At 40.4% G+C, this 15322-nt stretch overlaps 1 protein-coding gene across 2 annotated transcripts in view; it reads left to right on the top strand.

Annotated features, from left to right (window-relative positions):
- The window catches only part of OGFOD3 (2-oxoglutarate and iron dependent oxygenase domain containing 3), a 94753-nt gene that overhangs the window by 63236 nt on the left and 16195 nt on the right, over positions 1 to 15322 (top strand). For both annotated transcript variants that reach the window (XM_077833119.1, XM_077833120.1), the window contains exon 8: positions 831 to 954. In XM_077833119.1, coding sequence (XP_077689245.1) covers positions 831 to 954 — 124 coding nt within the window. The remainder of the gene's footprint in view (positions 1 to 830; positions 955 to 15322) is intronic.

Genomic DNA, 15322 nt, shown 5'->3' with positions numbered 1-15322 from the left:
AATCAGCAAATAATATCCCTGCTGATTTAAATATTTTATTTTAATTATAGATGACTTGTTCTGCTCAGATAAATTCAGTATTCAGTATTTTCACAGCATCTTATGATTTCCATAAAGTGAATTTTGTCTCTCTTGAACCCAGGTATCAAGCAAAATTAGTAATGTAAAAAAAAGAAATTAAGAAAAAAGACAGTCTGAAGGGCATTATGACATTTAAAAGGCACAGCATGTGAAGAACTTAAAGCATGTGGTCCTCAGTGCTTTGTAGAAAAACCATTTTATTTCCAAAGCCATCTGTGAACTTTAACAAAACAAAGAAAAAAGAAGGATCTGTTCCTCTAACAGATGTAAGTCTATTTGGAAGATCTGAATCATCAGCACATCTGAGTCCTTGCATGCTAGCAGATGAAAGGGAGGAAAGGTGAGGGAGTGAAAGGTGAGGTGCCCAGATAAGAGGGGAAACTATAATCAGTCAGAGATTGCGCAAATCCTTTTTATCCCCAGCTGTGCAGCATTTTTACCTTGATACAATATCTATCCCTGTGTTCCTATACTTTTTTAACATCAGGCCAAAATATCAGTTTGGGATCTGGTATCCTTTTTGCTAGGATTAAAAATACCTAGAGGAGTTAGGCTGACGTAGATCGATAGACTTTTTAAAGCTACTAGGAAATGAACAGTTCATTCCCAGCTTTAGAGAACTTTTTAGTGAATGTCTAAAATAAGATGTGAAAAACTGGAAAAGTCCCTCAGACCTATTGGATCTGGAGCTTGCGTTCTGGAGAGGCCAGACTGGAGTCAGGTAATTTAATGCTCTCTTTTGTTCCTAGGTAACCTATGGCTCCTTTGATTATACATCGCTGCTTTATCTGTCTGACTACACTGAAGATTTTGGTGGTGGACGATTTGTGTTCATGGATGTAGGTGCTAACAAGACTGTAGAACCCCGAGCAGGTAGGATTCTCAGTTTACCTTCACTACATAACTCTCCGTGGACCAATTCCTGACCTCAGTTAAACCTGTGCTACCCCAGATGGGATTCAACAGTATGACTGAGGATAGAATTTAGCCTAATGTGTTTCAAGTGGGTGTCAGTAACATGTGACCTGGGACAGTGGATAGACCACAATAATGATTAATGGAATGATGCCAGTAAAATTTATCCTGTTTGTAGCTACATTTTAATTACATAGGAAGAAATGATGAAATAGACTAACAATGGCCAAGGTTTGAGTTAATCTGAGACTGGCTAGGCACATGGAATAACTGCCTGAAAAGTCACAGCCTTCCATAAATAGCATTCACAAGATCCGGGGTGTCCAACCTGAGCCTGAGAAGGAGCCAGAATTTACCAATGTACATTGCTAAAGAGCTACAGTAATATGTCAGCAGCCCCCCGTTAGCTCCACCCCACCCTGCTGCCAGCACCTCCTGCGCACTGGCAGCCCTGCCAATCAGCGTCTCCCCATCCCTCTCCGTACCTCCCGATCAGCTGTTTGGTGGGGGTGGGAGTGAGGGCATGGCAGGCTCAGGGGAGGGGGTGGGAAGGGGTGGAGTGGGGCAGAGCCAGGGGTTGAGCAGTGAGCACCCTCCGGCACCTTGGAAAGTTGGCGCCTGTAGCTCCGGGCCCGGAGTCGGTGCCTATACAAGGAGCCGCGTGTTAACTTCTGAAGAGCCGCATGTGGCTCCGGAGAACCAGGTTGGCCACCCCTGCACAAGAGTGTCTTTCTAAAGCCTTCTCCTTTATGGCTAAGAAGTACTTTTCCCTAAGGTTGATTTCTAGTCTTCCGCTCCCTGAGCCATCTGGGGCTGTTCCTGTGGAGGCAGCTGTTCCTGGGAAAAGGGTGCTGTGTGAATGCTCAACCATTGCTGATCTCTGTCCAGTTAAGTAGGGGCAGCCTGGGCTCTGAGGGTATCTGTATCCTGGCTTTGGCCACAAAGATGAGGAGAGTTGCCATGTTGTGTCTTGAGGGTGGAGTGAAGATAGGCTAAACTTGGAAACGTCAGCCGGTGCAAAATGCTGCCACTCGTATTTTGAGAAGTATTTGCTCCAGGGACCCTGTTACACCAGAGCTGGCTGTCAGTTCATTTCTGGGTGTAATTCAAAAGTGTCAGTTTTAACATAGGTTTCAGAGTAACAGCTGTGTTAGTCTGTATTCGCAAAAAGAAAAGGAGTACTTGTGGCACCTTAGAGACTAACCAATTTATTTGAGCATAAGCTTTCGTGAGCTACAGCTCACTTCATCGGATGCATACTGTGGAAAGTGTAGAAGATCTTTTTATATACACACAAAGCATGAAAAAATACCTCCTCCCACCCCATTCTCCTGCTGGTGATAGCTTATCTAAAGTGATCACTCGCCTTACAATGTGTATGATAATCAAGGTGGGCCATTTCCAGCACAAATCCAGGGTTTAACAAGAACGTCTGAGGGTGGGGGGGAGTTAGGAAAAAACAAGGGGAAAAAACAAGGGGAAAAAACAAGGGGAAATAGGTGACTTGCATAATGACTTAGCCACTCCCAGTCTCTATTCATGCCTAAGTTAATTGTATCCAATTTGCAAATGAATTCCAATTCAACAGTTTCTCGCTGGAGTCTGGATTTGAAGGTTTTTTTGTTGTAATATAGCAACTTTCATGTCTGTAATCGCGTGACCAGAGAGATTGAAGTGTTCTCCGACTGGTTTATGAATGTTATAATTCTTGACATCTGATTTGTGTCCATTTATTCTTTTACGTAGAGACTGTCCAGTTTGACCAATGTACATGGCAGAGGGGCATTGCTGGCACATGATGGCATATATCACATTGGTGGATGTGCAGGTGAACGAGCCTCTGATAGTGTGGCTGATGTTATTAGGCCCTGTGATAGTGTCCCCTGAATAGATATGTGGGCACAGTTGGCAACGGGCTTTGTTGCAAGGATAGGTTCCTGGGTTAGTGGTTCTGTTGTGTGGTATGTGGTTGCTGGTGAGTATTTGCTTCAGGTTGGGGGGCTGTCTGTAGGCAAGGACTGGCCTGTCTCCCAAGATTTGTGAGAGTGTTGGGTCATCCTTCAGGATAGGTTGTAGATCCTTAATAATGCGTTGGAGGGGTTTTAGTTGGGGGCTGAAGGTGACGGCTAGTGGCGTTCTGTTATTTTCTTTATTAGGCCTGTCCTGTAGTAGGTGACTTCTGGGAACTCTTCTGGCTCTATCAATCTGTTTCTTCACTTCCGCAGGTGGGTATTGTAGTTGTAAGAATGCTTGACAGAGATCTTGTAGGTGTTTGTCTCTGTCTGAAAGGTTGGAGCAAATGCAGTTGTATCGCAGAGCTTGGCTGTAGACAATGGATTGTGTGGTGTGGTCAGGGTGAAAGCTGGAGGCATGTAGGTAGGAATACCTACATATCTATTCAGGGGACACAATCACAGGGCCTAATAACATCAGCTACACTATCAGAGGCTCGTTCACCTGCACATCCACCAATGTGATCTATGCCATCATGTGCCGCAATGCCCCTCTGCCATGTACATTGGTCAAACTGGACAGTCTCTACGTAAAAGAATAAATGGACACAAATCAGATGTCAAGAATTATAACATTCATAAACCAGTCGGAGAACACTTCAATCTCTCTGGTCACGCGATTACAGACATGAAAGTTGCTATATTACAACAAAAAAACTTCAAATCCAGACTCCAGCGAGAAACTGTTGAATTGGAATTCATTTGCAAATTGGATACAATTAACTTAGGTTACCTTGCATAATGACTTAGCCACTCCCAGTCTCTATTCAAGCCTATTTTCCCTTGTTTTTTCCTAACTCCTCCACCCCCCCCCCCGACGTTCTTGTTAAACCCTGGATTTGTGCTGGAAATGGCCCACCTTGATTATCATACACATTGTAAGGAGAGTGGTCACTTTAGGTAAGCTATTACCAGCAGGAGAGTGGGGTGGGAGGAGGTATTTTTTCATGCTTTGTGTGTATATAAAAAGATCTTCTACACTTTCCACAGTATGCATCCGATGAAGTGAGCTGAAGCTCACGAAAGCTTATGCTCAAATCAATTGGTTAGTCTCTAAGGTGCCACAAGTACTCCTTTTCTTTTTAGTTTTAACATATAAAGCTTTAAATGCATTGGATTCTGATTAGTGTGGAGAGCAGCTCTCTCCTTACCAAATACTAGAGGTGTTGAGATCAGCTGAGGTGCGCTAGCTAACATTCCCTTGATTTAATTGCAAGAGGTCCTCAACTTGGAAGCCACTTCTCTTCACCCCAAGTCTTTTAACTTCCAGGTCATGCTCTAAGACCCATTTGTTCTCCCAGGCTTTTACTGGAGAGATCAGAGGAGCAGAAGGATGTGGGGGTAGGGAAGGAGTCTTTTTTATTAGGAGGACCAGTTTTTTGCACATTTCTCATAATGGTTTTTATATTAAGTGTATGTGTCCCAGGCACTGAATGAACACATTAGTACAAACTGAATAAAGCAGGGCAAAAATAGTCTGTGAGCTATATAAAGAATATGTAGGTCTCTTATGGGAGTGGAGGAGTTATTTTTCCTGTAATCTAATGTTGTTCTATTCAGATTTGCAACAACTCGAAGGATTTCTTTGACACCTGGAAAGTGTTCTTCAAATGTTTTTAAAACTGGCACTTAAAAGAAATAAATATATCACATAAACTGTAAGTTCTTTGAGGCGAGGACTGTCTTTGTGATGGATTCATACAGAACCTATCACAGCGGGGCCCTGGTACATGCATGGGGCTTCTAGGTGATAACAGCAATTAGGTCATTACGGTGACTTGAGTTCCACTTAATTTTGTTTTGTGGGGAGATATGGGCCTCTTTGGTGTCACTCCAATGAACTCCCAATCGTTGGCAAATTAAGCATTTTGGCAAATGAATAATTTTCAAAAGTAACTGGTGATTGTGGACACTTCAGTTGTAGGGTGCCCAACTTGAGGCACTTTAAAGGAGCTTGATGTTCAGAAAGTGCTGAGCGCCCACCATCTGAAAATCAGGTCCTTCGAAGTACCTCAATTGGGGCATCTGAAAGTACAGGCACCCAAAATCATCACTAACTACTTGAGAATTTAGGGCATGATGCCTAATTTGCAGATAAGTGGGCATTCAGTGGGGTGACTTCAGACGTCTGGTTAGTGGGTACAGAAAAGAAAAGCTCTGAGGCTGCATGCTATGAGCTCAGAATATTCTTAAGTGCATGGCCTTTTCGGATTCAGGTGAGTCTGATGTTTACTTTGCTTCTCTCCTGAGAAAGAAATCCAGGAGAAAGGCAGTGAAACTGAAAGAGGGACTGTTGAAAATAATAATGTAATTTCCAGAGACATCCCAAAGAGTAGTCAGCACTATCACTACAGCCAGTTGTCATTGGAAGTTGGTGGTTGGGCATTAGGTAGGTTAGCTAGATTGTGTTGGATTGTAAAGTTGTTTGTCATAGGGTCTGTCTTTTCTGTGTTAAGTACAGCAGTATTAACATTTATGGTGCTACATAAATTATCATTACCAATAAGTGATTTGGAGAATCCTGAGTGAAAAGGAGAAGGGGTTGGGAAATTTGAGGTGAAGCCCCATGTAAAAGGCAAAAAGAACAGGAGTACTTGTGGCACCTTAGAGACTACCACATTTATTTGAGCATAAGCTTTCGTGGGCTATAGCCCACTTCATTGGACGCATAGAATGGAACATATAGTAAGAAGATACGTACGTACGTACGTACGTACGTATGTACGTACATACATACATACAGAGAACGTGAAAATAGTTTTTTTTTCTCCCGCTGATAATAGCTCATCTTAATCAGTTAGCCTCTTACTCCACCTTTTCATGTTCTGTGTATGTTTGTATGTATCTTCTTACTATATGTTCCATTCTATGCTTCCGATGAAGTGAGCTGTAGCCCACAAAAGCTTATGCTCAAATAAATTTGTTAGTTTCTAAAGTGCCACAAGTACCCCTGTTCTTTTTGCGGATACAGACTAACACGGCTGCTACTCTGAAACCTGTCATAGTGTAAAAGGCAAGTTGTACCAAGACACTGGCTTGCTGTGGAGGGTTAAGATTCCTCAAAGGACCCAGAGCTGTTCAGGGAAGACCTCCCTCCCAAACTCTGGCAGCTCTAGGACCCAGGTAGTGCCTTCTCTCTCTCTTCTCCCACCCCTCCCCACTCTGTGGCCTTAGGTAAATCTTCAGAGAGGAGTCATCCAGAGACTCCAGACTGTAGGATCAGAAGCAGCCAAAGCAGAGACCTTTGGTCCTCTGAACATTAAGAGAACTTTCTACCATTTTGACTAGACTTTCTCTGCCCTTTGTTGATTCGCTGTTTGCTTCAACCCTCCCCTTCCCATAGAAGTCTTTTCACTTCAGCTTCACTCACACCACATCTGTCCTTATCCGCTTGTCTCTGCTCTGTCCCCCTCACCCCTTTCTTCTTTCATTGTCCCCACTCCCTTCCCCTTTCTTTCCATGTAGCTTATCCCCTTCTAACTACCTCCCCCCAAATTGTGCAAGTAACATGATGTTTGCTGCCACTTCACATTGTTCACCCCGTATACCGTCCCCCCGTCCCGTGTCTGTATTATATATTTAGATTGTAAGCTCTTAGAGAAAGGGACCCCAGCTATTATCGGTGTTTGTACAGTGCCTAGCACAAAGGAGTTGGCTCGCAAGCACTACTGTAGTTAATAATGCTGGTAAAATGTAATTTGCATGAGAGGGTCCTTTTGATTAACCAAGAAGAAATAACTCTAGAGGACTTTTCTATCACGGAAGGGAGCTGTGTTCTAGTTTTCACTTTCAGAATGCGTCTCTGCTCTTCTCACGTGTTCTCTGACCCTGCTGTTTTTTCTCCCTAAACAACTGTTATATGAAATTTCTGTCAATAAGTTTTGCTAAATTCTCATTTTTCTTAGAAACTCTTTTCCAATGGTCCCTGACTCCTTGCCAGCTAATTTAGCTGTGTCATAGCTTGAATATCATTCTGAGTGTAGAAAACATTTTTCTTTCTTATTGTTGCAGTTTTAGTATGCAGTGCAGGAAAACAGACACCATGTGCTGAAATAAGTGCTTAAGTTTCTTCTCAGACAATAATTTGTCTGAGTGTCAAAGATTACAGTATAAAATTGATGAAATAGAACAAAAAGCTATTCATTTGAAGGGAGATAATAAATTAACAATAAACCATTGAAGGATTTCTGTTGGGCAGAAATGCTGGAAGGGCACACTTCACTATTGCCTCTTAAATGTTTTTCCTAGGACTGAAAGTGTAATATAATTCCTGGGTAGTGAATGCACTAGTGACAAGGCAAACTACAGTTGGAGACTAATTTTTAAACCACTTTCTATCATCTCCCAAAATGTCACTTGTATATAAGTATACGCAAATATATAAAAGTTTCCTTTTCTCAGAAATTAAATTGGATGGATGGGAGAGAGAGTGCAATGTGGACCATCTTAAAGATATTAGCATCACTACAATGAGGACTAGTTTAACTCTTAACGAACATTTCTCGTGTTATTAAATATTACCGTTGTGCCCCACACTCATATTTTATACAGTTGATCACCTAATTAAAGGAGTTAAAATCCCTTCTTAATGTAGAGGCCCCTGAGCTGACTGTATTATAGATGCAGAACAAGTCATTATATTGTTTCACCAATTCACATGGTACAGACTTTTGGCAAATTGCCAGCACGCTCTGCTATATGGAAGGAACCCATTTTTCCTAGCTAGCTTGGATGCAATCACAATAATGTATGCATGCACTCACATCTTTCGATTTAGTTTGAGACCCTGCTGTACGTACCTTACCCTTACCAGTGAGAGAACTCCCAGATAGAATGGCATTGCATTTGGGGCTGAAATGAAGAGCATTAGAACAGTTGAAAGGTAATGTTTGTTGCTCCCAAATTATATGTTTTTCATCCTTCTCATCTCTAAAATCAACACCTTGGAGTTTTTCTCAAATATTCTGTCTCTTTGCTCCATCTTCTCCCCCTCCAACACCAGCCCAGTCAACTTTAGTCTGTCTGAATGCAGTTCCCATTTCACAGCAGTTCAGCCGGTTCTGCTTTCATTAAAGAGTTTTCGTTACATAGGGACCAGTCCGCTCCAGGCAGCAGTGTGCACTACACGGATGTGAATTCTAAAGCACCCCCACTTGTTGTGCACTAGCTGACCTATGTGGATTCAGTGTGTCTGGCTTCCTTTCCTACTCTTGCTGGAAGCTGCCAGCTTTTGCTGTCTGGGATTTGTTTATAAGTCAAAATTCTCATCAGAGGCTAGTTACATTGAAAAGAGGATACTGACTAGCACCAACAGGGTTGACTGCAGTTGTGACTGGAAACTAAGGGTTCTGTCTGGATTATATTGTTCATAATGTGCTTTAAAAAGAAATGTTTTTCACCAAATTTGAATAAAATCAGTTCCAATACATCTTTGCGTTTCTCAGATTACTCTTTCATGGGAAAGAAAAACCGGAACCCCTCTCAAGCAGAAATGATCAGAACACTATAAAATCAGCATATCCAAGATGCATTCTTTTTTGCCTGTTAGTACCAATTACAGCTACAACTATTAAATACTTCAGTTATTTTGGATGCCAGCAAAAGTTAGTGGGGTTTGTATTTAATCTTTTTCTTAAAATAAGGTAGCCAAGGTTGGAGCGAGATGCAGAATTCCAACAAGAATATCATCAGTAGAAGCTGCATAGTTCTTGAAAGAAATTCCTATGTTGAAAGCTATGAAACAAGAAGACTTTGATCATCCTTTTCTCAATGTTAAAACTGTACCTCTGTTATCTAAACTATCATAGACTGGGACGAGGATAGTTTTACTCAAGAGGAGGACATAAATGTGGCAGCAATTATAATCCGATTCTCCAAAGCGGTATTCCTCTGTAGTTGAGGCTCCATGAACACTGTGACAGGCCCACCTGGCTTCTGTGGCTCTCTGTTGGAGGACACTGGAAATGCCAGAGTAGGTTTAGAGAAATTAAAAAATGAATAATTAAGACAATATAGAATTCCTCATGGTGGTGGGGTTGATATTAAATTCAGTGTATTTTACACTGCCACTAAGTTTTCAGTGTGCTGACAGCACACAACTGCAGTGTATACGTGTCAAAGGAGAAGCTATAGATTTCTTGTGGAGGCTTGAACTCCTCCTCTGCTATATCCTGCCATCCTACCTGCCCCTGTGGATAATTACATTAGCTGGATGTATTTACTAAAATGCTCATCAGTGAAATAGTTAAGTGTTGGCATTGGAAGTGTCATTAGTTTTCAGAGTCAACTGCCCACTAAAAAAGTTTGGGACAATTTGCACTTGCTTTGATTTATTCTCAATTCACATTTGGAATTTACATTATGCTGCACAGTTCTCTTTAAGATTTGCTTCTCGTCAAATGCTCTGGTCATAGAATGGTGGAAGATAGCAGGGCCCCTGTATTAGTCTGGGATACTTCCGGGAGATCACCAAACTTTGATTAATATAAAAGTAACTGGAATAGATGTGGTGAATTCAAGTTCCTTCTTCCTAATCAGTATATTTCATACTTTACAACTTTAAAATGACAGGTTTCAGAGTAGCAGCCATGTTAGTCTCTATCCACAAAAAGAAAAGGAGTACTTGTGGCACCTTAGAGACTAACCAATTTATTTGAGCACAAGCTTTTGTGAGCTACAGCTCACTTCATCGGATGCATCCAATTTGAAGTGAGCTGTAGCTCACAAAAGCTTATGCTCAGATACATTTGTTAGTCTCTAAGGTGCCACAAGTACTCCTTAACTTTAAAATAAAAGCTTTATGTTCTTCAAACATTAAGGGGAAAAAATCAATGTATCAGAGGCAGGAACCTTGAAGATCCAGAACGAAATGAAAACAAATAGCACAGACAGGCAGTGCTAATTTTTGGCAAAAAGATGTCCTTGTTATTTCTTGGAGTAGCCAGAACTCTCGCCCCTCTCCCTCCTCATGACTTTGCTTCTGTTAATTCAAGGGGTCTGGGTATTAAAACCAAGAGAACTTTAAAGTATGAAAACTAATTAACCAAGGGCAATAGCAAGAGCAACTAAGATTCGGTCCAAGAACATTGCCCAAATCTAAAAAGCCTGCAATGATTTTCGTTTGTGTGTTTTAAAAATGATAAATTGCAAAGACTGAAGGGATAGAAGGCTAAATCCCAGTTAACTAGCAATGAGAGAGAAATAATTTTAAAAAATCAGATGCATTCCATACTTCTAAACAGGGTTCTTTTACTAAGCCCTTACTGCATTTCCTGAATGTCTTTTCTCCACAATAGCCTGATCCAGACTTCTTCCTCCTTATAACTTATTTATTTTGTATTCTGCAGAGGATTCTCAGCATGCCCTGCTCTTAAAGGGATAGCATCCTGCCACAGATTGAATTAATGGCTCTGGCATTTTCTATACATATAATACTATACGCCCCCTCAAAAAAAACAATCAGCAAGACTTCAGTTCTCTCTTTATGTTGCCACTGAGGAGTCAAGGCAAAGGAAAAACCTGTAACTCTTTCGATGAATAGGTTTGGGGTGGGAGAGATCTTCTTTATCATGACAAAGTTGGAATGATTTCCATTCCATGGTTCTGTGCAGGGAAATAAGGGAAATGCAGAAATAACTTCAGTGGAGGCTGGTATGGTGATTAAACAGACAATTCAGGAAGGCAACAATGTGCCTGTTGAACACTGGGACAGACAGTGATTCTGATTTCTTGCAACATTTGATGTTTTTTCTTGAATTCGCAGCTCCTAGAGTCATGTGATGACATGAGTGTATCAGAGTTTAACTTTTATTTTTTAAAGTAAGCATCTAGCTTTCATGGCTATGAAGAAAAGCTTGAAAACATGAACCCTAAATGCTCAAAAGCCAGAAGGCAAATTAAAAAGATCCCCAAATGAATATTTTTGAAAAATCTCATGATTTTTGAATCTTGGTGTTGGCAGTAGTGCATACGGGACAAGGACTGACATTTTGAGACATGATTGCTATTAAAGTCCTGTGATCATGTCATGCTATAGTGACGACTGAAGTAGACACTCCATTCTAAACTTCTGTTTTTTATCTGCATAGAAACAACATTTCCTTTAACTTGAAACGTGCTGCTGTGCTTGTTCTCAAGTCACAGTTGATTTTGTTTTTTAAATGGGTGGGGGGAATGTGAGGAAGAAAACTTTTGAGTTTAGATTGTAGAACAAATATTTCATGCTTTAAAAATGTGTTCAGATGCATTTTTTGTGATTGGATAACTCAGAAACCAGCTTTATTTTGGACTGTCAAATTTTACCTGTGCAATATGGAGCCCACTTTGGAAAAAGTAGGGTTTTATAAGTCTGAGAATGTTTGAGTTATTTAGAAATCTTGTATTGCTTAAGGGCACAACATTCATTCTTCATATTGAAGTAACTGTGCATCAAGACCCTGATTCGTCAGTCTTTTCCTGTTCAGGAAAGCACTTAAGCACGTACATCAGTTTAGGCAAGTGCTGAAGTGCTTTTCTGAATTGGGGCCCTGGATCTCTCTGTGATTTTGAATATGTAAGTACACATCTTGAAATAAACACAGCTGTCTTTATTGCAGTGGTTAGACATCATTTGACTGTCCAGTGACACATTCACAGGAGTGTATTATAGTTTTTCAAAGTGATATCTTAACTGTGCATTATTGGGTGTATTTTTTGTTAACTTATTAAAAAAACAAATCAAGGAAATTCACTACTAAAGACTACAGGAATGGAACACAACGATGGAGAATTTAAACACACACAAGTCAAGAATTTTCAGATTTAAAGTTCCCACAGCAACATTAAGGCAGCTATGATAAAGATACTTGCACTGGATTTCTAAATTTATCCTTTATTATATTACATACACACAGCATGGTAAAGTTAATGATGCTGTAGGAACCCATTTTTTAATTTGACATTTAACCTCAAATTTGCAGTTGTTTTGATGTTTCTTTACATTGTACATACGAAGTTGGAAGATGCCTTGTAGTTTGGAATGCTAGGGGATTAATTTTAGCCAGTTTCTTGCAGTAGGCCTAGGTCATCTCAATCTGGTGGTAGATCACCAACAGTGAAAGCTAAGAATCATGAGATACCTGGCAGCTGTCAAAGTCCAGTATCATAGTAAGTGCATGGGGACATTAGCTGCTACAGTAATTCCCTACTGACCACCACTGCAATGCATAGACCTGGATGGTTATAGCTGAGGTGGCACTGCTCACAAAACAGTAAGTCACTACAAAGATGACTGGTGAGATGATTGCATAAAAATTGTAGAAAAAAGGTATGAAGAAGTAACATGTAGCATCATGAAAGAAATACACTGAAGTAAATTGGTACAGCAGCTGGGTTTTTTTCCATTGTAGAGCTCTGAGGATTTTCTTTTTCCTTTCTCTTTTTTGTGTGTTTTCTTAAGAAGGAGAACGTTCTTCCAGACTTTAGTTTCTTACTCTAATGATCCTTAATACTGGGTTTGTGTTGTCATTAAATGAGTTAGTATTTTAATTAGACCCATATTGTGATTGATACCTGGAAGCTCCAGCTGAGAACTGCAAACTGGTATGCTGCTTCTTTGAACCATGGTCTTGGTGCAAAGTCATTACTTAGGCCATTAACAATGATCCTACCAGTGGACCTGCTGAAGGGAGAGTGGAAGAATAAACATGTCTCTTAGAGATTAAATGGTTAATATTTTTACAATCAGGCATATAAATTAGTGTCTTAGAGATACACATATTAATTAATGGAGGTACAGTTGTGTCTGCTGATGATGGATGTCAGGTTAAACTTCCATGATGACTTCTATGGTGACTGCCTGGAGACTAGCATTTCATCATTGTCTGAAGAAGAAAATATAACAGAAATGAGGAAAGCAGCTGGGGGTAATTAAGGTATCACAGATTCCCTTAAATAAAACCAGCTGGACTGGAGGGATGAGACCTAGATGAAATTCTGTCCTGAGGAGGAGGAAGGATGTCATCATATACACGTACATCCCTAGTTTTAGTAAAGTAACAGAGCAGATTCTTTCAGGTATTTAAAGTGTTTTCTGACCTTCAACACGCTTGTACTCTTCCTGACATCACCTCTGCTGTCAGTAATTAAAGTTGAATCATGAACTTCATTCTTTTTAATCAGGTTCTTGTTTCAGAGCATTATTCTCAGTAATCACTTATTTCTTTTCAGCATCAGGAGAGTTTACACTGCTGTGATCAGGTGTAGAATGCGAGCTGATGTTTCATTAAAATAAGAGCTCCCACTGAAGACCTTCAATGTTAGTCATTTCATCTGTTTATTCACATAAAAGACTTAGGGTTGTCTACACAGGGATTCTGAACTGGTTCAGGCTGAGTTAATCTGCATCATGTGTATGCTACCATTTGAGAAGCAAGGCATCATAATGCATTAACTCAGCTCTTATTGCAAACGCTAGTGTCCTCTTGCAAAGTGGACTAAGTTTGCCGAGAATAGAATTAGTTTGTTCTGTTGTTCATGTGCATGCAACAGTTGCATATCACTTTTTGCATGCCTCCAATGGCACGTCCAATTCAGTAAAACTTTATTTTTGATATATTACTGTTTGTTGTCCAATAATAAAAAGAGTTTGAAATTCATCCATTTGAACTCAACACTGCATTGAAGCCAGAAATCTCTTCCATAAAGATGAAATAATTAATGGAGTTTAAAATAGTTTCATAGGCAAGTCACACTTCCAACACCTATTGACTGTACCACACAGCTCACCATGATCCCAAACACCCCTTTCTTTAAAAATTCTGCATCCTGGTTTGGGGCACAAATGATAGACACATGAAAGATTGCTGCAGGAGCCAGCTATAAGTGCATCTTTCCACAGAAACTCAGGGCACCCCCCTAAGGCATCTCCAAAAAGAGAGAGAGAGGAAGTGGCCAGCATAAGGGGTTGGCGATACACGGCAGCAGGGGTATGGTAAGAAGTATGGCAAGGAGGTAGATTGGGAGAGAGACAGCAGGGAGAGACAGCCTTGGGGTGCCAGGATGCAGATGAGAAGAAGGGATCAGAGGAGAGGTAGTAGAGTGAAGAGGTCTTGATGAGATGCAGAGAGGGCAGTTTTCACTTCTAGGTGACCCATTAGACTGTCAGCTTTCTTTTGGGGATTAATATGTGAAGTACGAACTGCTGATATTTTGAGCAGCCAACTGCGGTGGTGGAAAAAGACAGGCAGGGAGGGAGTCTGTTGAATCTAAGCCTACACATGCTTTTTTAGTGTTAAATGTACAGCTTAATTACTTCCGTACTTAAAAACTATAATTTAAAAAAGTTTTAAATCCAGGTGCTTGTGCATTTAAAGTAAAAACATATGCATGAAAGTAAGAATAATAATTTAGAGAATTACAGGCCAGGTGTGAAAGAGTTCCGCAGGTTAATCACCGATTTTACTAATAAAGATCTAGTAATTTCTGGGTCTAGAAAATGAATTCAGAACAATAATTTTAACTAATAATTATTCAGTATCTATGGTAATTTTAGTCTTCTCTGGGCATTAATTTCTCCAGCATGTGACAGATTTTTCCAACTATCTCTGAGGGGAAAAGAGCAAGAGCTGTCCCTGGCACAATTGCTCTTATGATGAGGCATTACCATTGGGCATCTGGTCAGGAGGAATTGCCTGCTTTTCTGTGTTCTGTTTTTTCAGTTACTAAGCTGTAGTCAGTCCCTTTAGTATGTGCAAATCTGAAGTTCACAAGACCAAGATTAGGCAACATTTTCCAAAACACCTCAAACTCAAAGTGACTGTGATGAATTCAGATCCTATGCTTGCATTAGTTTTTCTGTGAGAAATCAGACTTGCATAGGTGAGCATAGCATTTCCTTACACTGGTGAAGCAACTTGTTGCTTTGTTGTATTATGTCAGGCTAATCAGGGTTTAATGTACCATGAGAGTTAACCTAGTGATGCCAGATGTTTATTGGTTTGTGTCCTATTTCTTTTTTATGTTTGCCATTATATCATGCTCCAAAAGGCAGAGCCTTATGATTCTGCAAAAGGAATTCATGTTTCCTATTTCTATAATATGGCGAGTGTGTGTTTTAATTGTGTGGCTTTCATATTAATAAAAATGAAGAGTCAGTGGCTCGGGATATTGCTAGATGCAAAGTGCTGCCCAAGTTTCACTTCCATGCAAACTTAACCAATGAACCTTAGTTTTGCCCTGTAGCATGCCTGTTAGTCTGAGCCTTTCTTAGGCACGCTGCCAATGGTACCAAATTATCACAAAAGCCACCGCATAATTTGACCCACAGACAAAGATTC

The sequence above is a fragment of the Eretmochelys imbricata genome, chromosome 14 (genome assembly GCF_965152235.1).
Source record: "Eretmochelys imbricata isolate rEreImb1 chromosome 14, rEreImb1.hap1, whole genome shotgun sequence".
NCBI classification, from domain to species: Eukaryota; Metazoa; Chordata; order Testudines; family Cheloniidae; genus Eretmochelys; species Eretmochelys imbricata.
The sequence above is the reverse complement of the archived record's forward strand: the minus strand, read 5'-3'. Positions and strand labels throughout refer to the sequence as shown.